Raw genomic sequence first — 27957 nt, forward strand, 5'->3', positions numbered from 1 at the left:
ATACCTGGTGGAGGACAAATATAAAGACCCTGAGGAAATCTGGTTTTGATTTATAGAGAAACTTTAGCATACAGTCTGGCACATGGTGTTAATTCATGATGTTCAAAGAATAATTAACTTTGTAATCAGTTAGCATTGGTTTCCCAGAGTGCCTTGGACTTCAGATTCCCTGGGGTGACACACTGAGGCCTTCTCTGCCCTGCCCTATCAGCCACCAGGACTGACTTCCTGGAAGGCAATGGGGACAAGAAATGGTTGGAACCGAGCCCCACATTCCTGACCCACCCATCTCTGCTCAGATTCCTCTTGGGCTGCCGAGCCCTGCAGCTCGCCAGGCAGAGGGCACAGGAGTGCTGGGCAGCTGAGGGGTGGCAGCTCGAACTCCCGCTAACGTGGAGAGGGCCTAAGAACCAGCAGCAGCAATAACAGCGGCTGGCACTTCTGGCTCCAAAGTACACAAGTGCACGTCAGGCCTGGCGCTGAACACTGGGTGTTCTTCTGATATCCCTTTTGGGGCCTCCTTTCAGTCCCTTGGGAGAGGTCAGGCTGAGTCGCCCCCACCTCTACCACCTCAAGGACTGCCCCCTTAGATTAGTGGTCCTTTCAGACAGGGTCCCTATTCAGCCGTGGGGCTGAGAGAAAGAGAGAGAGAGAGAGAGAGAAAGGAATCTTGCTGCTCCTGCCTGCCAACGCTGGAGCTGCCCACAGGCCCAGACAGGCCCCAGACTCCCTTTGAGTGACTGAGGATGGCTCAGAGGAAGAATCAGGTTTTGCCAGCTCCAGGGTCGAGCTGAGTCAGGTCTTTTCCCAGGCTTTGTGGGACTGGGCCTGGCCCTTGCCCATGCCTCCGGCCCAGTGTCCTTACTTCTCTAACCTCACCTCCTACCGAATGTGGGTCTTTTTATTTTCAGTCACTTATTTGCTTATGGTGCTGGGGACTGAACCCAGGGCCTCAGGCATTTAGGCAAACACTGTACCACATCCCTAGTACTTTTCATTTTAAATTTTGAGGCGGGGTTCGCCCAGTTGACCAGGCTGACCTTGAACTTTCGATCCTCCTGCCTTAGCCTCCAAGTAGCGGGGCTTACAGGTGTTCCATCCAATGCCACGTTCTCAACAAGGCCTTCCCTGGCTACTGGGGACGTGATTCCCCCACTCCAGCTCCTTCTTCCCCATGCCCGTCTTCCTTGGCCTTATCTTTTACCACATGGTGTGTTTCATTGATTTGTCTTGTTAATGGTCTGCCTCCCATTGAGAATTTCCTTAGGTTACGCAGGAAGGGCCTCTGCCCTGAGCATTAGAGGGCTCTGCTCTGGTCCCTATGCCCCTCTCCATAAAGTTAAGGAGTTGTGACTACTAGAACCTACCCCTGCCCACTACCTTCTAGATCATTCCTGCCCAAATGGCCCCAGGTCTTCCCCAGGCCTGTCCTGAGGGAACAGCCAGCATAGCCCACCTGCGTACTCCTAGGTCCAAGGAGTGGTCAGTGGAAGCTGTTTTGGGTGACTAGTGGACAGAGCTGGGATGCATGGGCTGGGGTGTCCACACACGTGTGCATAAGGACCCTCAAAGTGCAGGGTGGAGCTTGGGTGGGAAGAGGAGGGAGCGGCCATGCTTCCTGGGGTGGGATTCCCCCAGTCCCCCCAGTCCCTTGTGTACCAGAATCCAGATACAAACCTGGCTTCCTGATCCCTGTGAGGATAAGCTCCTCCACAAAGGAACTCAGAACAGGCTCTTTTTTTTTTTGTTTTGGTACCAGCAGTTGAACCCAGGGGTGCTTGACCATGGAGTCACATCCCCAGCCCTTTTAAAAATTTTGTATTTTGATACAGGGTCTTGCTAAGTTGCTGAGGCTGGCCTGGAATTTGCAATCCTCCCATCTCAGCCTCCTTGGTCTCTGGGATTATGGTTGTGTGCCACCACGCCTAACTCAAAATAGGTTTTAACCTGCATCCCTGGCACATGGTGTGGGCCCTACACATATTTTGTCCCACATGGGACTGTTGTTTTTGTTTTTTAACCTAGAAAGTGCCAGGCACAGAACACAAACTCATTAAACAGATACAAAAGCCCTGGCTGTTTTTTTTTTTTTTGTTTGTTTGTTTGTTTTGTTTTTGGCACTGGGGATAAAACATTGGAACTCTCTACCACTGAGCTGTATCCTCAGCCCTTTTTATTTTTTAGGGTCTTGCTAATTTGCCCAGGCTGCCTGGGGAACCCGTGATCCTCCTGCCTCAGCTTTCTGAATTGCTGGGCTTACAGACCTGAGACTCCCAATTTCCTTTTAAAAGCCTAACTGTAAATCCTCTCTGCCTGGTTAAGAAGTGGGAGAAGGTACCAGGCATGGTGGCGCATACCTGTGATCTCAGTGACGCGGAAGGATTACTGGGAGGCAAATGCAAGGTCAGCCTGGGCAACTTAGCAAGAGCCCGTCTCAAAATAAAATTTTAAAAAAGGGCTGAGGATGTAGCTAGTGGTAAGGCAATCCTGAGTTTAATTCCCAATTAAATTCCCAATGGCGGGGGCAAGGACTCCGCGTGTGCGAAGGCTTTGGCAGTCATAGCCCAATAACACCCGCCACCACCATCGCCGCCCTCCTCCGCGTGCCCATGGCAGTTCCTGCCACACAGCGGACTCCCTTCCGAGGTCCGTAGCAGCCGGTGCGACTGTTCTCTTCCCACAGATGTGGTTCTTGGCGGGCCAGGCTGGGAGGTGCTGGCTGCGGCTGTGGTCCGGGTGCGTGATGCCCTCTGCTGGGCACAAAGAGAAGGGCCTTTCAGGAAACCACAGCCGCCTGAGCACTGAACTTCCCCACGTCTGGGAATTTCTGAGAATTCCTCCTGGAATGCAGTCTCCACTCAGGGTGTGAATGTGGAGAAAAGGAGCAATAACTGGTCCTGTCAGTCCCTCGACGACCACATTAGTAGCGATGGCAAGAATGGCGGATCTCTCGAGCAGGAGGCGAGTGAGGCAGAGAGCAGTGATTTGTCCAAGGCCTGGGCATGGGAGTGCCAGGCTCCGCTCCTGTGCTCTGAGCCATGCCTCCCGGGTGGGCTTTTCTTTTGGACTGGGATTGAACCCATGGGTGCTTTACCACTGAGCTACATCCCCAGTCGCTTTTAATCGTTTTTAAAAATTTTGGAGTACTGGTGATTTAACCCAGAGGGACTTTATCACTGAGTTACATCCCCCAGTCCATTTTTAAAAATTTGAAAAGGGGGCTGGGGAGATAGCTCAGTCAATAGAGTGCTTGCTTTGCAAGCACAAGTCTCTGAGTTCGATCCCCAGCACCACAAAAAAAAAAAAAAAAAAGAAAAGGGATTTCACTGAGTTGCTTAGGGCCTCACTAAGTTGCTGAGCCTAACCTTGGAACTTGCAATCCTTCCTCAGCCTCCCAAGTTGCTGGGATCATAGACATGAGACACTGTAATGGGCTCTGGTGGGCTATTTCAGTGGGAGGTAGGCGTCTCCTTTAATCTGAGGGGAGTTGGCTCACGGAGTTGAACTGGACACACAAGGCATGTGCTGCTAAGGGGCTTCCCAGGGAACTGCCCTCCATCCTGTCAGTGCCAGCCTCATGACCCAACTGACTTCAGGGACCCTCCCTAACTGGCCATCCCTTAGCAGTTCCCTGGCTGGGTCTTTGCCCTGTTGGTTAAGGAAGCTTAGCATGGGTGGGAACAGGAATTTGGGTCTTCTTGGTGTCTGCTGACCTTCCAGGGACAAGAGCCACCCTGCTGGTGCCTCTCAAGGGCCTGGGCAAAGGGAAATTATCTACACCCCTTTGAGAAGGAAAAAGGATTGTTGGTGTGACCGGGCCTGGCTGGTCTCAGGCTCTGCTGGAGGGGACTGAGGAGTCCCTTCTTTGGAGTGTTTCCTCCTGCAAAATGACAGCAGATTGGGGCAGTTTTCAAAATGTTCTGCATTTGGGGTTTGTAAGGAGACACACTGGAAGGATGGGGCTGAGGCAGCAGGTCTCTGGACACCCAGTCCCTTCTTCTAGTAAAGTTCTACTTTTTAAAATTTTTGGTACTGGAAATTGAACCCAGGCTTACCACTGAACTACGTCCCCAACCCTTTTTATGTTTCGTCTTGGGACAGGGTCTTGCTAAGTTGCTTAGGGCCTTGCTAAGTACTGCAGCTGACCTTGAACTTGCGATCCTCCTGCCTTAGCCTCCCAAGTTGCTGGGATTACATGTATACACCACAGTGCTCAGCTTCAGGCCCATTCTTTCCAAATCAGAGGTTGGTGACTGGCTCCATCACTGGGAGAATCTAGGTGCATCCACAGAGGCCAGGCTTAGGTGGGGAAGGCTGCTTTTCCTCCTCGACTCTCTCCAAAAGTCTCCGGAAAATAGTCCAGGTGAACAGTGGCTGTTTGGTTTTAGGATTCACTGTAGCTTAAGATAGGGTTTCCTGCTTCATTCAGGCTTCTGTGAAGGGAGTTGAAGATAAGAGCAGCAGAGGCAGCTGGCTGGGACACCCAATCCTCCCGTACCCCCTTATCAGCAAGAGTAGCAGGGCCCTGGTGGAGGGGGATTATCAGCCAAAGCAGGTCCCTGACAGTGGGGAATCCGAGTCAGTGGGAAGCAGGAGCTGTGGCTTGGTAGGAAAGGCAGGAAGCAGACTTGGCAGAAGGCTAAGGCACTAGAGTCCCTGTTGATTTCTCCATCCAAGGACCTCAACTGTCAGAACCTTAGTGAAAAACCTTTGTGTTAGAATCACCGGGAGGCTGGTTAAACCACACTGCAGGCCCGATTCAGTAGGTGGGGCTAATGTTGTTGGGTCAGAAACTGGACTTTTGAGTAGTACTGCTTTGAAGAATCAGTGACTCTTACTGGGCACAGTGGAATCCCAGCTTCTCAGGAGGCTAAGACAAGGAGAATCACAAGTTCAAGGCCAGTCCCACTTAGTGAGACCATCTCAAAAACAAAAGGGCTAGGGATGTATCTCAGTGGTAAATCACCCTTGGATTCATCCCCAGTACCTAAATAAATAGTATTAATTAAAAAAAAAAAAAAAAGAATTGATTACTCTTGGAGAAGGAAATACTTATTTCAACCCTCGAAATTCCTTTAGCTCTACTTCAGATTCTTTTGGTTAGCTGAAAAATTTGAACTTCCCTTTAACAGAGGCACAAATGGAATCGTTCTATCCTTACTGCCTCATCCTTACTCCTGCATTTGAGCCTGGGTCTTATCAGAAATGTTCCAATTTCCCTGACATTCTGGGTGGGTTCTCACTTTGTATTATTACTATTATTTGTTTGTTTTGCCTGCTTTTGATAGTAACCAGGTATTAAGAAAAACAAAAACCCCACCATGAGGCCATTCTTTAAAGCAGAGAAACCTCCTCAGAGACTGAGTATGAGGGTATGTTTAAAGGAAATAATGGAAGTAAAGTGCCATCTGGATCTAAAAGTTCTAAGTAGCAGTGGTTTCCACTTAACAAATGGCACAATCCTTGCACCAGATCTTTTTTTTTTTTTTTTTTTTGGGTGCTGGGGTTCGAACCCAGGGCCTTGTGCTCACAAGGCAAGCACTCTACCGACTGAGCTATCTCCCCAGCCCCAGCACCAGATCTTAATTCATTTAATCACTATAAAACTCCCCACTTTATAAATGAAAATCTGAGGCAGACGGAGGTTACACATCCTCACCTGGGCTCTGGTGGCACTCAGCCCAAGGGGAAGGAGGTGAATGGTTCTGCCATAGAGGAGCAGCTCTGAATTTGCAGGGGAGGAGACAGGTCTGTACCCCTCCACCATACTAACCTCACTGGGCCCACCTGAGTATGCAGGTGAATCCGGAGCTTCCTGGGAGGAAGAGCTCACTCCCTTTGCCCAGTGCTGAAAATGGTAATGACCATTGACAGGAACCTTCAGCATGGGGAAATGGTGTGGTGAGGGACTTAGATTTCAGTAAAGAAGTTATAAAAAAATTTCACTCCCCTGGCATCTCTGGGAAAAGTTCCTTTAATAAAAAACAGTTCTAGTACATTTATACGATTGTCATCACCTTCTACAGCACACAATAGGGAAAGTAAAAAATACAGGACAACCTAGACACACACAGTATAAAAATGCAATGATCCATCCAAGTGGGAGGCCTCAGGGATACACGAGGGCAGTAAACCTGGCAGGCTGCTCTTCTGGAGGGCTGAGAGGACACTGGGAAGACTTGAAAACAGCATTAAAACAAAACAAAAACAAAACCCCAGGGGCTGGGGGTGTAGCTCAGCAGGAGAGCTCTTGCCCAGCATGCTCAAGGCCTTGGGTTCAATTCCAAGCACCACGAAAATAAAACAAAAAATGGGGTGCAATAAGAGGCCTCTTTCTAAGATAAGGGTCCATTCCAGAGAGAAAGACATCGTGGAGATCAGAGTAGGTCCAGGCCCAGGACGCTGGGCTGAGCACTTTATGGCAGAAAAGAAACATCTGGAAATTCAGCTTGAGGCAACCCTGACCCAGGCTGCGAGGTGGTCAGGAGTGAAGTCCGTCTGCCACATCCTTCCACACTGAAGGGCTTAGATCCAACCTGTTCACGGCGGACTTGCATCCTCTTCCTTCCAAGTTGCTCAGGTCTCTTCTTGACAAGCTCTGAAGTCCTTGGCTTAAGTGGGGACTGAGACCCCTTCGAGAGGCTGCTATGGCCTGACATTTTGTTCCTGGCAGGGCAGCCTAGTCATCCTCACCACCTCCGTACATGTCCGCCAGCTTCTTGAAGCGACTGCCCCACTCGTTCAGATAATCGTAATCCTGGTCTTGGTCAGAGGCCGAGGACGTAAGGGAGCTCAGGGAGGCCGCGTCAGAGCCGCTGCCCTCGTAGTCAAACACTAGTAGGGAGTCGTAGGGTGGGGCTGCAGGGTCCGTGTTGGCTGCCTTCAGGTTCTGTGGCAAAAGAGAGCAGGAGTCAGCTTCGAGGGCTCAGGTCATCAGAGGACCTTGCGGAGCCTCCCTGTCCTCAGCGCCAGGTCAGCTTTCCTCTCCTTCAAGGCTTTGAAGGTTGAAATGAAACAGTGCCTAGAAAGCGCTTAGTCCAGGGACTCAGCATGGCAGCTCAGGACTGCACACATCAGTGGTGAAGGGCAGGGACTCTGACATTCTGCCTGAACTCAGTCTCCACACACTGGTTTTGGGACTTTGGGCATCTCTTAACTGCTCTCTGCTTCTGTTTCCTGTCTATAGAATGGCAATACCCCACAGCTTTAGAGGAATAAACGAATATATGTAAAGCCGCCTGACCTCCCACCCAGGCTTTTGTTCACTGCCTCAGATGAATGTGCCCCACCCAGTTGTGAATTTCAACCGAATTTTTTCTTTCTCATTTTCTGCCACTAAGGACTGCCAATCATTGACTGCTATGCTGGGCTCATATCACAGACCTCCCATATGTCTAGTTTGCTGGTTCTGCATATTTGATTTACTTCCAGAATTAAAGCCCAGATCCTAGCCAGATCAGCTTCCTCGTTCAATCATGAAGTAATTCACAAGAGATTCCAAATTTTCCTCTACTTGGAATCACCTAGGATCTTTAGAATTCAAACCCAGCTAGTCTTTCCTAACAACTGCTATGTTTGAATAAATGAACAAATGATTTCTAATCCATTCTTAGGTAGTCTGCAAAACTAGATTTTATGGAGTAAGAAACAGAAGCCCAGAAATACTCAAGCATCATACAGCTGATTGGTGGTGGAGCCAGGATTCAAACCCAGAGCCAAGACTCCAGGGCCATGCTTGTTTTCCTGAGTGGCTGGTGCTAGACTTGATTAAAGGGCTATGCTAGGCTGGTCGGCCATGTCTTACCTCAATGATGAAGTTGCCGATTTCATCTGGGTTGGCTGGCCGGGGCCGGTACATGGGTGTGGGGATGAAGGTTGGTGCAACATCATTGCGAAGAACTACCTCAGGCCTGGCTTCTAGACCCCGGTGGAGTTGGGTGATATCATAATCCTTCAGGAAAACAAATGAGAACACAGGAGTGAGACCTCTCTACCAGTTACACTTCACCCTGAATGCTGTGGTTCATGGGTAGGTCTTGGAAGACTGATAATGTCAGAAATTACTATAAGCACAGATTTGACTGAGGTCCACTTGGCTGTGCCACAGAGACCAGTGATGGACCATATCCCCTCAGAAGAGGAGCTAATAGTCAATCCTGCTTGAAGTTTCTTTCAGGACTGGTCAACGTAGTTAATGTGGTTAGTTAGTTGACCTAACAACCCCTGCCAGTTGCCTTGAGGGCCTCCACCTCCAAAACCCCAGACCCCAATGGCTCACCTGGTCCTCTTCACCACCACCCTCTTCACCATAATAGAAAACATTGTCACGCGTGTCATCTTCTGGGAGCAGAAGGGGCTCTTTGACCTTCCGCTTCCTTCTCGCCAATAAGAGGAGCACCAGCAGGAGGACTGAAGAATTGGGAAAAGTGAATATTTACCCCCAACCACATGGCCAGCCAAGATTTCAAGCCCTTAGAGCCCCATTCAGCCTTCGAGGCCTCACTCAACAGCCAAAGCTTAACACACTGCAGTGGCTCTCCCTGCACCTAGGAAAAACCCAACTACTTACCAAAGCTTACGTGACCTGGCCCTGGCATATGTCCCCCTCCCCCTACTAAAGTCTAACCACATTGGCCTCTTCTGTGTTTCTCAAATATACCCAGCGGTTTCCCACTTTGGAAACTTCCATGGACTCTCTCCTCACAGGACCCACTCTCCATGCATATACACGGCTTTACCTTTAGGTTTCACATAATCCCTTCCTTCCCATTTCCCACTATAATTCTGTGTCAGTTACTGTCAGACTTCCCATACTGGGTTTTTTTTTTTTTTTTTTTTTTTTTTAATGGTGCTGGAGATTAAACCCAGGGAATACTCTATGGCTGTACTATATCTCTAGCTATTTCTATTTTTATTTTGAGACAGAGTCTAAATTGCTGAGACTAACCTCAAACTTGGCAATCCTCCTATCTCAGCCTCAGGAGTAGCTGGGATCACAGGCAAGTGCCACCATGTCCGGCTTCCCTGAGAGTTTGTTGAAACAGAGTACTGAGTCCTACCCCTAATTTTCTGGTGGTCTGAAGTGGGACCTGAGAATCTGCCTTTGTAACAAATTCCTGGTATGACTAATGCACAAGAAACCACAAGCCTGAGAGGACATGACGGCGGGACCACATCTATTTGCTCACCACTGTATCTCTAATGCCTGGCACAACCCAGAAGCTCCAGAAGTATGTCTACGGAATGACATTCCTGGAATTTAAAGTTTAAGGAATGGATGGGCAATGTTGGTGGCTTTTTGGTCACAGTTCAAAATAGAATCAGGTCTCTTAACTATTCCAACATCAGAGTGGGAAGGTGTGTGGTACTCACGTAGCAGAAACAGGACAGCCCCCAAGACGGGAAAGATGAAGTTGCCTTTCCAGGGTTGGGGGCAGGTCTTCACATGGCCATGGCAGTCGCACACGGTGGCACTGATCACTGTTAGCTGCTCCTTGTTGCCATGGTCAGATAGAGAAAGGTGTACATTGTACGTGTCTTGCTTTAGGAACTTCTTTAGGGACAAGGCCACTGTATCTCCTGGATGGATAGATCATTTATTAGTCTGGGGATGCCATAAATGATGAGAACTGAATACATTATGATGGAGGTTTGCATTTGAGCAAGAGAGAAATATCCTGAAAACAGCCTTTGGCCAAGTATCAAAAATTAATATTTGGGGTTGGTACTGTAGCTTAGCAGTAGAGTACATGCTTAGTATATGCAAGATCCTGGAATCTATCCCCAGCGCCAAAAAAAAAAAAAATAATTAATACTTGGTTAAAGCAAAATTCATTGTCTCAGAAAGAATTATTAGGATATAAAAATTAATTTGTCATTCAATTAAAAAAAAAAATCAACAACTGCCAAGCACAGTAGCACACATGCCTGTAATCCCAGCTACTCAGGAGCCTGAGGGTTGTAAATATGAGGCCAGACTGAGTAACTTAGTAACCCTGTCTCAAAATAAAATTTAAGAAAGGGCTGCAGATGTAAGTCAGTAGCAGAGCATTTGCCTAGTATATGGCCCTGGGTTCAACCCCCAACACTGCAAAAATAAATGAATAAAATAAAATGACAGTATTTTTAAAATGAGAGCTCTAACAGTTATGTGCTATAGACCCAATCATTTATCAACACATCAGCTCCTAGACTGTTCTTTGCCACAAAAGAATATATCATTCTTCCTAATTGACCTAAATCATTTAATATTCATATTAATCAGTCACTTGTTTTCTTATTTGACTGTTCACCATCATTTGTTATTGAATTATTTTGTTTTATTGTTCTTGTAGTGCTGGGGATTGAATCCAGGCCTTGTGCATGGCAGGCAATTGCTCTACCCTTGAGCTGCATTCCCAGCTCTTATTAGTGCATCATTTTGCCTTTTTTTTTTCGTGGTAATGGGGACTGGACCCTGGGGACTGAATCCAGTGCTTTGTTCATGCTGGGCAAGTGCTCCATCACTGAGCCACACTCCCAGCCCTTATAAAAAAAATTTGAAGCTGGACATGGTGGAACAGTCCTACAATCCCAGTGACTCAGGAGGTTTGAGGCAGGAGGATCCCAAGTTTGAGGCTAGCCTCAGCAACTTAGTGAGGCCCTGTATCAAAATAAAAAATGAAAAGGATAGGGCATGTGGCTCAGTGGTAGAGGACCCATGGGTTCAATCACCAGCACCAAAAAGAAAAAAATAAAAAAAGAAAGATAAAAAACAAATTTTGAAATAGGGTATCATAGTTTGGTTGTAGTTCATGTGTAAGGCAATGTAGTAATGTTCAAAAGTGAAGTGATTGTGAGAGCTACAACCTGGATTAATGGTACATTACTCCATTTGATGGATTAATAATTTGAATGGACTGGGCTGGAGTTGTGGCTCAGTGGTAGAGTGCTTGCCTAGCATGTGTGAGGCACTGGGTTTGTTTCTTAGCACCACATATAAATAAATGAGTAAAATAAAGGTCTAGCAACATCTGAAAAAATATTTAAAAAAATAATTTGAATGGACTATTGGTGATAACTACAGGCAGGTGGGGCGTGACTAGAAGTAGGTCACTGGAAGTGTGCTCCGGGGGATTATATCTGGCTGCACCCCTGGCATGCTCTCTCTCGGCTTCCCAATGCTATGAGCTGAGCAGCTTTCCTCTGCCATGCCCTTCTGCCATGAAGTTCTGCCTCACCTTGAGCCCAGCGTAATGGAGTTAGCCAACCGTGGAATGAACCTTTGAAACATTAGCCTCAAATTAACTTTTCCTTCTCTAAATTGTTCCTGTCAGGTGTTTTGGTCACAGTAACAAAAAGCTGACGAACACAAAGGGTCTTGCTAAATTGCCAGGCTGGCCTTGAATTTGTACTACCTCCTGCCTCAGCTTCCTGTGTGGCTGGGATTACAGGTGTGCGCCGCTGTGCCCAGTTATTATTTTGTTCTTACAATAAACATTTATACCTCAACTACATAACTGAATTTTTTGGGTGTGTGTGTGGGGGGGGGTACCCGGGATTGAACCCATGGGCACTTAACCACTGAGCCACATCCCCAGCCCCTTTTATTTATTTATTTATTTATTTTTTTAGTCAATGCAACCCTTTTATTTTTTATTTTGGAACAGGGTCTCACTAAGTGGCCTAGTTTGGCCTTGAACTTGTGATCCTCCTGCCTCAGCCTCTAGAGTCGCTGGGACTTCAGGAGTGCACCACTGTGCCTGGCACGATGAAATATGAAATACCTCTATTTCCAAGTAAGCATGCGATGACAACTAAATCCAACATCATGGCACTCCCCACCCCCCAATCACTGGGGTAATCACGACCAACCTCTGAGTTTCTAACCCCACCCTTCAGGCTCACCAGACTATTTCAGCGCTGACCTTAAGGCACCTCTAGTTAAAAGACTTCGTACACTCTAAGTAAGAAGGCCAGAGGTAGAATTCACCCTGTTCCCACTTAGCAGTGGGAAGCAGAGATACTTCTGCAAACCGAGTGTCTGGTCTACTATGTGGAGAGGCTGACACGGGATATGTCACCAAACATCGGCACCATGCTCTAGGGCCGATTCTCAGTTGCTGTTGATGATGATGGTGGCAGTGAATAAATGGATGCTTACCATTTGCCAGGTCCTACCCTAACCCTCACCATGACTTTGAGAGGCAAGTAATGTAATTAAGTTCATTTTACAAAAGCAGAAATCGAGGCTGAGGGAGTCAAGTAACTAGCCCAAAGTTACATATGTAAAGTGTGGATATATTTCCCTGATAACAAGGACAAGGGCAAAGCAAAAAAGTAAATTAACACTGAAAACCAGATATCAATACTAATTTCAAGGATTGGTCTCTTGGGGATTTGGGCATGATGCTCCCACTGCCAGAGAGCCAGATCTGAGAATGCTACTGGGAAACACAGGCCCTGAAGATGACTGCTCACATGAACTAAGTAAGGACTTTCATGTATTCACCTAATTAATCCTCATAATATTTAATTTACTACATCATAATAAGGAAGTAGGTACAAGTACTGACCCATCCCACAGATAAGGAAGTTGAGGCACAGGTTCAATAACTTGCATAGTCACAAAGCTGGTGAAAATCAATGGAGGAGTCAAGTGTTGAACCAAGGCATTCTGGTTCCAAGGTTTGAGCTCTTCCATGATATACTCAGGGAGGAAAACATGGCTTCTAGGCCACAAGGGGGTGACAGGAGACCAATTTGGACTCCCCAAAGGAAAGGTGGATATATACATTCAAATCACAGGAATCAAAAAATTAGATGATTGGGTGTTTGAAGCAGGTCTCCTGAGTTCTTGCTGAGCTGGGTTTAGCAGCAGTAACAGAAACTGGGTTATTTGGTTTCTTTGGGGTAGAAACTGAATGTACTGATTCTCCATTTCTCTCTTGGAGCACCTTAAGCCAAGGTAAGGCAGTTTTTCTTGTAGCCTTACTGGCACTCAGGGTCAGACTCACTCCTCTCCAGTCTATACAACAACTGAAAAATCCTGAAGGCTAAGAACTTCCAAACTGGTGGCCTAGAGAGAGGCAGGACAGGGAGGTAGGTGGGAACAGGAGGGCCAGGGCTCTAGATTCAAAGCCTGGCTTCGACTCCTAATTACCACCCATGCTCTGCCTTTGGGCGTGCTATTTAACCTCCCCAAGTCTCATCCTCATCTCGATGTGGGGATGAAAATGCTGACCAGAGTTTGTTAAAAAGATAAAATAAGGAGCTGGGGAGGTAGCTCAGTTGGTAGAGTGCTTGCCTTGCAAGCATAAGGTCTGGGGGTTCAATCCCCAGCACCAAAGAAAGAAAAAAAAAAAAAAAGATAAAATAAGGAAAAAAAGAAAAAATTTTTGCATATTGCCAGGGTTCAATCAGTGGTAGGAAGCAGAATATCATACATCAGATACCTGGACTAAAACCTTGATGCAATTATTTTCTAGCCATAATGCCTGGCAAGATGTTTAAGCTTCTGTAGGCTTTGGTTTCCTCACTTGTAAAATACATGTGTGAGATGGAGACAACAGTACCTTCTTCATAACACTGATGTGGGGATAAGAGTCCAGGGTGAGGCATGTGCAGTGGTGTCTGGCCCACTGAGCTGCTCAGAGAGCGTTAGCCACGATTGCTGTGCCGAGTCCTTTTACTTTCTGCAGTACTGAGGATCCAACCAAAGGCTGTGAGCATGCCAAGCATGTGCTCTGTCACTGAACTACATTCCCAGCCTGTACTGGGGATCCATGGGCATTCTGTCACTGAGCTACATTCCCAGTTCTTTTATTTTTTTGGAGGGCTCACTAAGTTTCTGAGGCTGCCCTCAAACTTGCGATTCTCCTGCCTGAGCCTCCTGAGTTGCTGGGATTACTGGCAAGTACCACGACAGGCTTGGAGTCCTAACTCTTGTTAAGTAATATTGGACAAGTCATTCCCTCTCTCACTGGGCCTTGTTTTTCCCATTTGTATAGAAAGGTTGGATGTGCTAGAAACATCTTTCAGGGTTTCTATGAGATTCCAAAGGCTTGCATTAGAGCCCTTTACACTGAGCCTTCTTTCTTAGCCTTTCTTTTTTAAAAATTTTTGAGACAGAGTCTCGCTAAGTTGTTTAGGGTCTCACTAAGGTGCTGAGGCTGGCCTTGAATATGTGATCCTCCTGCCTCAGCCTCCCAAGATGCTGAGATTACAGGAGCACACCACCATGCCTGGATTTTTTTTTTTTTTTTTTTTTTTTTTTTTTTTTTTGGTGGTACTCGGGATTGAACCCAGGTCTCACATATGCCAGGCAAGTTCTCTACTACGGAGATACATTCCTAGCCCATTTAAAATGGTTTTTATTTTGAGACAAGGTTTTGATAAATTGCTCAGGTTGGCCTCAAACTTGCTATCCTCCTGTTTCAGCATCCTGAGTATTTGGGATTACAGGCCTGTGCCACTAGGCCCAATTGCTTTTTTTGTGTGTGGTGCTGGATATCAAATCCATGGCCTTGTACATGCTAAGAAAGCAATATGTCACCGAGCTACAACCCTAGCCTACAGACAGCATATGATTGATGTTCTTGTGGAGATCATTATCTGTGACCCACAAGATGCTAGAATAAGAATGTGTGCGTGGGGCAGACACCCACCCAGCAGAGCTGGTATCCACCAGGTACTATCACTCAGTTACCTTTTTCATTGACTTCTGCCATCCAGTAGATGTCTGAGTCATGTGTGAGCTGGGCCTGGAAAGGGGAAGAATGGGGGGACAGGTCCTTGTCCGTGATGTTCAGCACTTGAGGCACAGGGCTTTGGTTGCAGATGGTGATCTCACGGGGCTCAGGAATCGGGCCATGGTCGTTGATGTCAGTAAGGGTTAGGAGAAGGGTTCCTGTTCCAGTGGTGGGAGGGTTTCCTGTTTATAATTACACATATGATGTCTTTTCAGCATGTGCCCTTGGTTGGTGGATGAACTGATGTTAAACTACCCTAAAACTGACTGAATCCATTTCAGAGAGACTCCTGCCCTAACCTCTCAAGTCCCTCCATGTCCAAGCTTTATTATAGATTAAGCCAATGACGACAAATACATGGAAATCAAGTCATCTCATGTGCCAATGCAGACATTATCAACCTATCATAGAACAGCTGCAGTCACTTTACCCAAACAGTCATTATAATCTATCACAGAGTGAAACCTATTGATTGCCTCAGAGCTAGTCTGGTGTTTGCAGATCAGCTTCAGGGAACCTATGTGCTAAGTAGAGATGGCAATTATATCATACTCCCCCACTGACTGTGGTATGATATCACTAATCAATCATGGTATTTTCTAGGTATTCCATTATTCAAATATAAGGGGAAACTAAAGGTCAATTTAGGGTTCAGTGAACCAAAAACTTAGGCTGAATGGAGTCTTCAGGACCTCTCCTGACTCCTGGGTATGAGAAAAATCATAATCATAATCATAGCCAATCTCCCTGGGAACAGTCTTTAGGAGACTCCCCTGAAAGACCCCCTTCAACCCTCCTGACTGGTTTGGTGGTACCTGTTCCCACCACCATCCTCTGTATTGAGGGAATAGGCTATGTCATGTGACCTGGGGACCAATGGGACCTGCATCCCATGTGGAAGACCTGGGAGGAAGCTCTCACCATTGTCTGTGGCCAAGACCATGACTTCGTAGACATTGTTCCTCACAAACCGCTCATCCTCACGATCTAGGACGCCTGCAGCAGTGACCTGCCCACTGTCTGGGTCCATTGCTAGCCATCCTGCTGGGTCTCTCAAGATGTGGTAGCTGGAAAGAATTGAGGAGGGTCACATGAATTCTAGTGTCATCATTCAAACCTCCTTAGGCCAAATGCAGATGGTCTCTTGCCTCCTAAGCAGGATCACACAGGAAATGTATCTCATTGAAATGGAGACTAAAACAGCAGGTAGGGACCCAGCAGGGATATGTGAGTGAGAGAGGACACACCTTCCCCCTGAACCTCGACTCAATTGAACCCAGGGCCTTGTGCATGCTAGGTAAGCACTCTACCAACTGAGTCATATCCCCAGCCCTGACTCAGGGTTTTTTGTCTTCAGCACGGCAGGAAGCAGAGGTCCAGTGCAAGAGTGATACTCAAAATATTGCACATTTTTTTTTTTTTTTTTTGGTACTGGGGATTAAACTGAGGGGTGCTAACCTCTGAGTCACATCTCCAGCCCTTTTTATTTTGAGACAGGGTAAAGTTGCTTAGAGCCTCACTTAGTTGCTGAGGCTGGCTTTGAATTTATGATCCTCCTGCCTCAGCTTCCTGAACCACTGGGATTATAGGCATATGCTCTATACCTGACCAAGCTGAACAATCTTTACGGTTACAGAACAACCCACCCAACCGTACTGGTACATTTGGCTGACGGGAGTCAGTTCCCGAGGAGTACCTGATCTTTTGATCCTCCTTGTCTGGGTCCTGTGCAGTGTAGATGCAGATAGGCTCCCCAATGGAGATACCCTCCTGGGCCTCGACGACTTTGGAGGGTGGGACAAACACAGGGGCCTCGTTCACATCTTCCACATGGACCACTACGGTGGCTGTGGAGGTTGGGAGCTTCACCACAAAGGGATCCTCATTGGTCACTTCTACATATAGGGTGTGCTGGTTTTGGGCCTCAAAATCCAAACCCTAGGAGAGAAGAACGTGAACCACCATTTTGTGAGGAGGCCTGTGGGCATCAGAAGGAAAGGGCCCATAGTGAGGGGATGAGGCCCCTCCACAGCAACATCCCTCACGTGGAGCCCTCCCTGTCCCCAAAGTCTCCTCTGTTTCCTGAATAGACATCTAGTGGGGTCTCTCGGATCACCCCAAAGGCAACAAGCTTAGTAAGACCTAGAATACTGGTATCCAATGGGGTGGTGACACCCCTCTAGGGAGTTTAGAAACTTATGGAAGCCTGACTAAGTGTGCCACTGTCATTTATAGGCTGGGGTGGGGATGCCAGGCCCCACAAAGTTACAGACACAAAGAACTGACCCCTTGTCCTATGCCATTTGCCAATATCCCCTTAGACATTCATACATTTGTGGGTGTGAAAAACCTGTTCATAATTAGAGTCTAGAATATGTTTTACATATAAACCAAGTTTTTGGTGTGGTTTTAATATATACTAATTCTCTAGGAATGCAACTTCTGAGAGAAGCTCCTAATTTGTTCAGGACTTTTTCAAGAGTTTGGTCACTGCTCTGAAAAGACATCAATACCACTTGTGTTCTGCATTGCCAGAATGACACACGGTACCTACCATATTTGGATGATTTACAAAATGATGCAAGTAACTATTTCACTGTTTTCTAGTGTAGTTGAACCCGAAAGCTTATATTCAAAATGTTTTATATTCAGTAATTTTTCCTATTTCTCCTTTATTTTATAGTTGGGCATTCTGTTTTTCTAAAAACTATAACTCAGCTAAGTTAGATTATAAATGAACTTCATTTCACAGTGTAAAAGGGACATTTATCAGAAGAAGGGGACATTTAACCCAAGATAGTCTTTTATTTTTTGAAGTACTGGGGATCAAACCCAGAGCCTATTGTATGCTAGGCAGGTGCTCTATCACTCAGCTACCTCTCCAGTCTCTTTTAAATTTTGAGACAGGGTTTCACTAAGTTGCCCAGGTGGCCTTGAACTTGTAATTCTTCTGCCTCAACTTCCCAAGTATCGGATTATAGGCATGTGCCCAGCGGGACCCACCTTCTTTTTTTTTTGTGGTGCTGGGTTGAACCCAGGGCCTTGTGCTTGCAAGATAAGCACCGTACCAACTGAGCTATACCCCAGTCCCATCTTCTTGAAGCTTCAATTTTATTCAAAGCTTTTTTTTACCCAAATCTTGTCCTATTCTCTGATAAAAATAAAACTTCACAAAAGTTTAAAAAAAAGAGTTTTGAGAGACAAAAATGTGCCTACTAAGTAATTTATTTATTTATTCTATTATTATTATTATTACTTGGTACCAGGGATTGAACCTAGGTGTGCTTAACCCTGAGCTTCATTCCCAGCCTATTTTATTTTTTGAGACAGGGTCTTGCTAAGTTGTTGAGGCTGGCTTTGAACTTGTGATCCTCCGGCTTCAGCCTCCTAAGCCACTTGGATTATAGGTGTGCACTATTGCACCTGGCCTACTAAGTAATTTGAAACTTTTTACTGTGTAAATACCTAGATGTGTGTTGCAGAGTAAATGCAAAATTAGCCTGATTCTAATAAAACCGAGTTTCTCTGTGAGAGAAGACTCTGTAGGTGGCCTCTGGACACTGGGTTCTGGAAAGAATGCCCCTGATCTGCTTCAGTTGAATCAGTGACTCGCCTGTGGCTCAAGGTAGGCGGTGCCCCCTTGTCCTGGAGGCTGCAGTCCTGGCTGCCCTGGGTGTGGCCTCTGTTTAAAGTCCAAAGAGACTCACCTTCCTGGTTGTCAAGATGCCCTGGTTGCTCTCAGGGTGGGTGGTGATGATAAAATGGTCCCCACTGTCACCTCCCACAATGCGGTAGTTGGCATGCCATGCTGGTGAGTTGGGGACGTCCAGATCAGTCACTGTCAACTTCTGCACCTCATGGCCCACTGCATTTTCTGGCACTCGGGCTTCATACTGTCAGTGTGGGAAGCACAGAGCAATGAGCAGAGACTGATGCAGGAAAGGAAACTTAGAGGCTGTTCTACTCTTCAGCAGCCATGTGTCCTCCATCTTCCTTCTGGGGAGCCCCATGGCCCTTATCCTTTCCTGGGCCACCAATACCCTTAACAGGTTTCCAGGGCACACAGAATTTCCCAAGCATCAGCTTAACAGCTGCCAGGACAGACCACACCAACCTTGGGCTGGCCTGCTTTTTCTCCTCCCAGGAGCCTGATGCTCCAGAATCTCACTGGTCAGGGTGTCCAAGTCCCTGCTGGGTATAGTCACCTATCTAGCTGAGATCAATAGTTTAGAAGAAAGATGACAAGGGTAGGAGCCTGTTTGTGTTGGGGAAATGGACAGAAGGTTTTTGGAGGTTCTAGGACGGGTAAAGACTAGAAAATCAGCTCCTCAGAACAAAAAAAGTTTTTTGGGGTGCTGGGATCAATCCCAGGAACTTATGCATGCTAAGAAAGTGCTCTACCACTAAACTACACTCCCAGCCCCCAGAACAAATTTTTAATCAGTCTAAATAATGTTAGTAGTCACAGCTATCTACAAATGGAAGGGGTGGGGCATGTCACCCTGAATGGCCCTGAGTCCTCTGTCACTGGAGATGTACTCTTCACTGGGGGAAGGTGAGGAGATGTAGATTCAAAGGAAAGTAAGTTTTCATATCAACAAAGATTTTCATCTGCAGCACTTATTTTGCCAGGACTGTGTTAAAAACTGTACATAGATCATTTCATGTGCAACTCAGGACAGTGCAGCATGTATGATCATTGTCTCCACTTCACAGATCTAAAAACGGGAGCAGAGAGGGTTAGTAGCTTGCCTAAGGTCACACAGCCAGGAAGTGAGGCAAGGACTTGAAGCAACGTAGGCTGGTTTCAAAGCTTTATGAGAGGAAAAACCTTAGTCCTGTATTATGATGAAGGAAGAAAGAAGAATGGGTGTTACCTTCTGGGGGTCAAACACAGGAGCGTTGTCGTTGGCATCAAGGATTTCCACTATTGCCACGGCTGTGGTGGTGGAGCCGTCCCCGTCCATGTCTGTGGCCTGGATGGTCAGTGTGTATTCAGGGACTTTCTGGGGAGAAAGGAAGGGGAAGAGGAGCCCACCGTTAGTCTAGTCTGAGGAGTCCCTCACCTGGGCTCCGGAGGCAAAGCCTTGAGCGGGTATGAAGAGAGACGTGCTCCTCTCACAGTACTCGTGGCCCCTTGTCCCACCCTCACTTACCAGAAGGAACAGAAGCAGAGGGCAGCGCCCGGGCAGGAGCCTGAGGCTGCAGCAGTTCTCCTGAGCCCCAGCCCTCAGCTGCTCCACTGTGGGAGCTTTGAGCAGGGATTTGGGCAAAGATATTAATTAGGAAACAGAAGGCAACTCCAATATCCACGGAGCTAATTCTACTTTGTGGCACACGAGGGACAGATCTAGGCAATGTGCACGCTAAGTGAACCATTCCAAGAGGAAATGAGAAAACCTTCAGAAAATATCAAAAGTCTTCATTTTATAGCTACCTCCTCATCCTCAGAGGAGAGTCAAAGAGGTTGTTTGGCAGCAGGCCACTGACCCAAGGGAGCTTGGGACATCAATGTGTGAACACCGTAGCAGGCAGCCAGCCGACTTGGGTCCCCACTGTTCTGCCTTGACCTCGGGGACAGGGACAGGAGTGCCTGCTCTGAGAGTGAGGGCCCAGCCTGGGCACACCTAGGTTGGCAGCGCTTTCCCTCAGGGCTCTTCACCTCACGGTCCAGGCCACTGGAAATGACACTGATGGTGCCTGTGCTCCGGTGGACAGTGAACATGAGGTCATGCGGGTCCTTTGGTTCCTGGCTATGGATGGAGTAGGCGACCACCCCGTTGTAGGTGTTGATGGCATCATCCTCATCCGTGGCTGTCACCTGCATCACTGAAGTACCTGGAGAGGAGGAGGGATGAGTGAGAACCTTTTCCTCCCAGGTCCAATTCCTGCCTTGCCCACTTTCGGAACTCGAGTTTCCTCCGTGCTCACTGACTTGGACCTATCTACTTGGTGACAAGTCTGTTAGTCTGGCGCCCCTTTCCCATTCTTTCCTTCTGTCTTGGAAATGCCATTCTCATTTTAGCCTGGGCATAGGCAGTCTTAAAAACAAAAACAAAAACAAAAACAAAAACAAAAATGGAACAAAGGGTATTTCCCATCCCTTGGGCACCTTCCTGTGAACGAGAGAATTAAGTTTGATAAAATGGGACATACAACTTTGGGAGAAATGTTTTTACAAATATGGACTTGTTCTTCCTACCTCTCACCTCCTTCCAGATGTAATGGCTACACTTCAGCAGTCATTATAGTAACTTTGAGAACAAAGGCCAAAAGAGCAGAATAAGACAGAAAAAACATAGGCCTCTAACCTTTGGAAGCACCATGCCAATTTAGATTGAGTGTTCCTAAAAGTCTTAAGTATGAGGAAGGAAAAAAAGAGATTTCATTTTGTTTAAGACTTTTTTTTTTTTAACTTTATTTTTATGTGGTGCTAAGGATCGAACCCAGTGCCTCACACATGCTAGGCAAGCGTTCTACCACTGAGCCACAACCCCAGCCCCTTGTTCAAGGCTTTTTATTTTGGGAATTTGTTATTGTCTGTCTAATCAACTCACAACCCCCTCCCCCAGGGAGTGCCTGTCTTGGGGTTATTAATATGCAAGCACTTTAATCCCCAGCACTACACACACATGAAAAGGCATCTACTTCCTCTTCCTGGTCCCCCACCACCCTCTTTTCCAGCCCTGGCAATTTACTTTTGTTCTCCCTAAGCCACGTGCTAACACCTTCCAACCCTGGCTCCTTTCCTTGTAGCTGCCTTGGCTAAAGAACTTTATGTCAAGTGTCAAGGCTGAAGTAGGAGGATCACAAGCTTGAGGTCAGCTGAGGCAACTCAGCAAGACCCTGTCTCAAAAATAAAAAAAAAAAGGTGGGTTGGGCTGAGGGTCTGGCTCAGTGGTAGAGGCTCCGGATTCAATCCTTAGTACAAGTGGGGAAATGAAAAAAGGATTTCATGTCGGATGCTCTGTTGAATATAACAGCAAGTACAAGTTATTTTTCTTTTCTTTTCCTTTAGTTTTGGAGATGAAACCCAGGACTTTGTGTATGCTAAGCCCCACTGAGCTACACTCCTAGCTGCAGGTGTTATTTCTAATTTTCATAATTCTTCAAGGTTGATATTATTTTCTGATGCACCAACAAGGAAATCAGGAGTGGTGGGGTCTTCTGATATTTGAGGGTGTGGACTAACTTCCAGATGGTTCTAGAAGTTGACCCAAAGCTAGGTCCGGGCCTAGCAAACCCACAGCAGTTTCTTCCCCAATCCTCTTACCAGGGAGTACGCCCTCCAAGACGTTCCCTCTGAAGACAGCTTGGGTGAAGTTGGGCTTGTGGTCATTCTGGTCGGTCACGATGATGGAGATGTTCATGGGCTCTTCCACTGAAGCACCATTCTCTGACACAGCATGGCCAAAAAGCTGTGGGTACAGAGATCAACGATCAACCTGATCCCACCCTGCCCGCCGGGGCTCTGGGCTCTCCTTCTGACAGGACACTAAAGGCTACTTGCCTCATACTTGGCGATCTTTTCCCGGTCCAGTGGCTTATTCAATAACAACCAGCCTGTCTCCTTCTCTATGGTGAAGACACCCTCAGGGGGGCTATCTGCTCCAGGCCCTGTGATGCTGTAGAAAATCTTGGTGCCCCTGTCTTTATTAGATTTGAGCTGGAAGCAAAAGAAAATGGCAGCTGACAAAGTGACAAATACCTCATGACTATAGCAAAGGATCTTCTGTGGCAAGGTTGGGGAGGGGCACAGCCTCATTAGAATCTGCTTCCAAGACAGGGACTTTCCCCTGCAGGTCCCAGAACTCAGTGGCAAGAAACCTCACATTCAGGCCTTTGGATGGAGCTCTCTGCAGTCACCAATGGCTTCAAGGGGGAAGACACAGTCATACCTGATTTAGCCTCTGGGGGAAGGGACCCTTGCCATTCTCAGGGATAGATATTGGTGGGACCACCCATTCTCTCTTGCGTCTTCGTAAGATGCGTTTGGATTGGGAGATCTTCAATGCTTTCCTTTCCTGAAAGGAGAGAAGCCCCCTGGATGAGGAAAGAACTGGAACACTCCCAACAGCCTCTTACCCATAGGAGTTACGAGCCAGGAGAGGGGTCTAGATGGGACTACTGCACAAGGAAACTTGGAAATAATCTAAACGTCCAGTTGTAGAGGTGACCATACACTACAACACACCTATGCAGCGGAATATTACACAACTCTAAAAAGGAGGAATGAAGATGTTCTTTAAGCTGACAAGGAAAACTTTTTGATATATACTGTTAAAAGATTAAAGAACAGACAGCTTAATATGGTTTAGAATTTTATTTTATTTAACAAACAGAATGCTAAATATGTTCCAAACACCATTCTATCTTTTGTGTAAGGGGATAGGAAAATAAGACCTGATGTTCATATTTTCTCAATACAGATAATGTCTGGGAGGATACAGAAGAAACTAATAACAGTGGTTATCTGTGGGATAGGGACTGGCATTGTACTGATTTAATATACTGTTGAATGCAAAAAGAAAGTACAGATGTGTGAATAATGTTAATTTTTGCATAAAAAGAAAAACATTTTGTATCTGTATATACACAAACATATAACCTATCTAAGTATAATATTGAAAAGAAATACATGACATACAGAAGTAAACTCTGGAGGGTAAGAACCTGCCCACAGTGGTTATCCGTGTTTTCTCTTGTGATGTGTGTGTGTGTGTTTGTGTTTGTGTGTGTGTGTGTGTGTGTGTGTGTGTGTGTGTTGGGGGGAGGGCTGCTTTGGACAGATGGAGACAAAGTGAGAGTGTTCAATGTTAGTTTTAAAATATTTTTAAAAGATTTTAATCATGGGGTTATATTAGCTAATCAAAAGGTTAAAAGAAACTAAGAAGGGGCTGGGGATGTAGCTCAGTTGGTAGAGTGCTTGCCTTGCAAGCACAAGGCCCTGGGTTCAATCCCCAGCACCGCAAAAAAAAAAAAAAAAAAAAAAAAAAGAAACTAAGAAGTGTGGCCAGGCACCTCAGGTCCACCTTCCTAGAGACTCATGGGCTTGCAATGGTGCATGGAATAACCTTTACTTGGGGTTAACCTGGATGATACAGGAAAGAAGGGAAGGGAGCGGGGAGAGGAATCCCACGGCACTGTATTCACTGTGTAGGTAGCTTTTCAAGGGCCCCTGGCCCGACTCTCTGGTGTCCCTAATGGGCAGCTGCAATCACTTCCCCGCTCAGCTCTGTCCTAATGCTCATAGCAGCCGTAGCAGCCGAGGACTCCTGACTAGCAGCCATCTGGGCCTCCGTGGAGAACTCCCCTTTGTCCTGCAGGAGGACTGGCGCTTTACCTGGACTGCTCCCCTGTTCAGCACAGTGACGTCGTCATCAGTGCCGAGCAAGGCCAGTTCTTCCTCAGGGCAGCCCGGGAAAGCTACAGAGGGGAAGGAAAAAGAAGGCATTAGAACAACCCTAGAAGCCACTCGAGGGAAACGAGACCTGACAAGGGTCGCCTGACTGGATCAAGGACTGTTACCAAGTGCTGCAGGTGGGGACTTGCCTTACTTTCTCTGACCAGCAGTGTGACTAATGTCAACTCCAGATAGGGCTTCCGTGTTAGGTCTCAAGAGGGAGGGCCTTTCATGGTCAGTTTGTGGGTCAAATCCCTCTTTGATCACGAGGCCAGAGAACCAAGATTATAGACATTGAGTGATATTAGTCCTGGACAGGCCTGTGAAACATAGGGGTGACTGGAAGTCATAGTTAGAGGTAGAAGATTTTCTCTCTACACACAATACACATCATCATGCTGTTGCCCACAGATCACTCTGGTCAACCTCTGATTGTTTCAGTTTGTCATACCCCTTCTGAATTTCCCCTACTAGACCATCCTTGAAACACTGAGCCAGGTATGGTGGCTCATGCCTATAATCAGTGACTCTGGAGGCTGGGACAGGAGGATCACAAGTTTGAGGCCAGCCTGGGCAGTTTAGCAAGACCCTGTCTCGAAATTTAAAAATATAAATACAAGAAAGGGCTGGGGATGTTGCTTGGTGGTAGAGCACTTGCCTAGCATGCTTGGGGCCCTGGGTTCAATCCCCAGTACCACAATTTAAAAAGAAAAACAACTAACCAGTCACCAGAGACTGGGCCTGTTTTATCCTTATAATAACCCTACCTAGGTAGGTATTAGCCCTTTTCAAAGATGAGAAAATTCATGCTCACAGCGGGTGGCTGATGATCAAGCCACCTTCTCTGTAGGGTTAGCTTGACTCACAATGGCTTTAGCAACCAAGGACTTTTGGCCAATAGTAACCTGAGCAACTGCCCTTCCTTGGAGCCAAAAAAATCAGGGAAACTGCCAGGGTACCCACCCTGGGCCTCATAGGAACCCAGATCTTGCCCAGTACTCATAGTTTTGCTAGGCTGCAGCATAACAAGGATATTACTGTCCCTGGGTCATTCAAATGTCCTGTTTGGAAAACTTATCATTTGGATTAAATATCTTTTTTTTTTCCTCCCTCAGTATTAGAATTGTACTGGGCATTGAACCCAGGGACACTCTATCACTGAGCTATATCCTAGCCCTTTTAATTTTGAGATAGGGTCTCACTAACTTGTCTCAAACTTGTGATCCTTCTGTCTTGACTTCCCAAGCAGCTAGGATCACAGGCATGTACCACTGTGCCCAGCTTAAAAATATTTTTCCTAATAAAAAAGAGAAAGGTCCCCCTCTCCCAGTACTGGGAATTGAACCAGGGGCACGCCACCACTGAGCTACATCCCCAGCCCATTTTAAATTTTGTTTTCAGACAGGGTCTCGCTAAACTGAACAGGCGGTCTCTCAACTTTCAATCCTCCTGCCTCTGCTTCCTAAGTAGCTGGGAGTACAGGTGTGTACCACTGTACATGGCTGAGATTTTAATTATAAAAGTAATTTGAACATGACAAAGTATTTTAAAAAATATAATATAAAAAGTAGAATTTTAAAAGATTAATTCCAGAATAGATAAAGAACTCCTAAAACTCAACACCGTAAAACAACCTAATTAAAAAAAAAAAAAAGACGAAGGACTTGAAAAGACATTTCTTCCAAGATAAACAAGTACATTAAAAGATACTAAATATCATTAGTCACTAGGGAAATGCAAATCAAAGTCATAATGAGATACCACTTCATACCCTCTTGGATGGCTATTAAAAAAAAATGAAGGAAAATAACAAGTCTTGGCAAGAATGTGGAGAAATTGGAACCCTCACACATTGCTTGTGGGAATGTGAAATGGTGCAGCCAAGGCGGAAAACAGTTTGGCCTTTCATCCAAAAGTCAGTGTAGAGCTTGGGGTGTAGCCTGGTGGGACAGCATTTGTCCAGCATGCGTGAGGCCATGGGCTCAATCCCCGGCACCCCCACCCCCAACACACAAAAGTCCAATGGAGAGTTAGCATGACTAGAAATTCTCAGCATAATTTTGTTTTGTTTTTGGTGCTGAGGTTGAACCCATGGCCCTGTGCCTGCTAAGCATGTTCTCCAACATGGACTACATCCCCAGGCCCAGCACAATGTTTTCAAGATTTATTGATATTCTTGCATGTCAGAACTTCATTCCTCTTAAAGTCTGGATTATATTCCCCAATAAGGGTATAACATGTTTTGTCCCCCACCCACCCACCTCTCTCTCTCGGCAGTGCTAGGGATTAAACCCAGGGGCACTTTACCTCTGAGCTACATCCTCAGCCCTTTTTATTTTTTGAGACAGGGACTCACTAAATTGCCTTTTTAACTTGAGATCTTTCTGCCTCGACCTCCTAAATTGCTGGGATTACAGGCATGTACCACTGTGCCCAGCATAAAATGCTAAATTTTATGTTTTGGATATTTTACCACACACACAAAAGGGGTACAAGTCTGACACAGGTGCGTAAAATGGGACAATCTTTTGAAAAAATTCTGTTAATATGTATCGAAATTAAGTGTGTACATTTCTGAAGATTTAGCAATTCTACTCTGAGATACAGACCCAAGTACATGTACATGTGCCAAAAGACTGACAATGTTTATTGAAGCACTATTCATAACAGCTAAAAACTGTAAATAGTAAATGTTCATCAAGGTAGGATGGAGAGAGACACTGTGGTATCATCGCATTTTGAAATAAATCAACTATGAGAACACCAAATATGGGTGACTCTAACACATATATTGTTGAATAATTGAAACCAGATCCAATTGAGGACATATGTATTGTTTGAAAAGAAAGAAATATCATTTCTCTTCAACCCTCAGAGGGCCCCAGTCAAGACAGACCCCTATAATAAAAGACAGATTAACAAGAGCAACAACAAAAACAAAAGTTATTCATGTGTGCAGTATATAATACATGGGCAGAGCCTCAGTGAAAGGTAGTTTAGAACTCTGGTTTATACAGCACCGGCAACGAAGAACAATAAATTTCAGAGATGACAAGACAAAGGAAAGCAGTTCCAGGCTTCCAGAGGGAGGAAATTATGGGACAGTAAACACATGAGAGTAAATGAATGGAGCCAGATTTGCAGAATCCTCTGGAGCAGTCTATCAGCTGATAAGAGCTGTCTCTAGTAAAGGAGAATTTATATCCTGTCACTAGGTAGAAAGGTGGGGGTGGGTGGGTAGAAAAGAACTCTTCTCCAGTTAGGCACTTCTTGATATTTATGTCAAAGATGCATATTTTGAGGTGATATGTTCTGGTATCCATTAGTATATTTCCATCCACTTATAGCTCATAAAGAGGCAAAACTTATCTAGGTAAAAGAAGGACAGACACTGCCTGTGTTTTGGAGCAGGGTTGTGAATGGAGCTGACAGAGGTGCCTAAGGACGATGAAGAGCTTCCTTCTGCTCCTTAGAGCTCAGTGCCAGCCCCCAGAGCCCACGAGCTCACACACCCAGGCAGGATCCTCTGAGGGAAGGCTGGAATGTGCCTGTGCGAAAGGGAAGATTGCTTAGAGACCAGCCCTGCCTCCTTGACGACGTCCCCAGTGAGGAGTCCTAGGTTGTGACATGCTTGGCCAGTGGGAAGAAGGGAAAAAGGGATCTAGCCCTGATTCCACTTCAGAGAGTCCCAGGAGCCATGAGATCCCCAGTGCAGCCATGTCTTTACCTTGAGACACACCTCTGTAGTCTCATCTGAGGAATCTTGTTTGGCCTTAAATCTAGAAAGACCAGGAATAATAAGTGACAAAGGTTAAACCATCTTAA

General features: G+C 46.3%; 1 protein-coding gene and 1 non-coding gene across 2 annotated transcripts in view; one reads left to right on the forward strand and one right to left on the reverse strand.

Annotated features, from left to right (window-relative positions):
• Nucleotides 1-5958: 5958 nt before the first annotated feature.
• Cdh3 (cadherin 3) overlaps nucleotides 5959-27957 on the reverse strand; it is a 44789-nt gene continuing 22790 nt past the window's right edge. Inside the window, exons 3-16 of the mRNA XM_047530015.1 lie at nucleotides 24073-24155; nucleotides 22628-22753; nucleotides 22240-22395; nucleotides 22003-22147; nucleotides 20392-20567; nucleotides 19607-19735; nucleotides 18437-18622; nucleotides 16426-16667; nucleotides 15651-15796; nucleotides 14687-14911; nucleotides 9373-9579; nucleotides 8279-8409; nucleotides 7805-7951; nucleotides 5959-6889 (exon numbers count right to left, since the gene is read on the reverse strand). Of these exons, the coding sequence (XP_047385971.1) occupies nucleotides 6680-6889; nucleotides 7805-7951; nucleotides 8279-8409; nucleotides 9373-9579; nucleotides 14687-14911; nucleotides 15651-15796; nucleotides 16426-16667; nucleotides 18437-18622; nucleotides 19607-19735; nucleotides 20392-20567; nucleotides 22003-22147; nucleotides 22240-22395; nucleotides 22628-22753; nucleotides 24073-24155 (2309 nt within the window). The 3' untranslated portion in view covers nucleotides 5959-6679. The remainder of the gene's footprint in view (nucleotides 6890-7804; nucleotides 7952-8278; nucleotides 8410-9372; nucleotides 9580-14686; nucleotides 14912-15650; nucleotides 15797-16425; nucleotides 16668-18436; nucleotides 18623-19606; nucleotides 19736-20391; nucleotides 20568-22002; nucleotides 22148-22239; nucleotides 22396-22627; nucleotides 22754-24072; nucleotides 24156-27957) is intronic.
• Trnaa-ugc (transfer RNA alanine (anticodon UGC)) lies at nucleotides 23628-23701 on the forward strand. Its single transcript has one exon. It is a non-coding gene; the product is annotated as a tRNA-Ala (tRNA).

The sequence above is a fragment of the Sciurus carolinensis genome, chromosome 16 (genome assembly GCF_902686445.1).
Source record: "Sciurus carolinensis chromosome 16, mSciCar1.2, whole genome shotgun sequence".
Taxonomy (NCBI): Eukaryota; Metazoa; Chordata; class Mammalia; order Rodentia; family Sciuridae; genus Sciurus; species Sciurus carolinensis.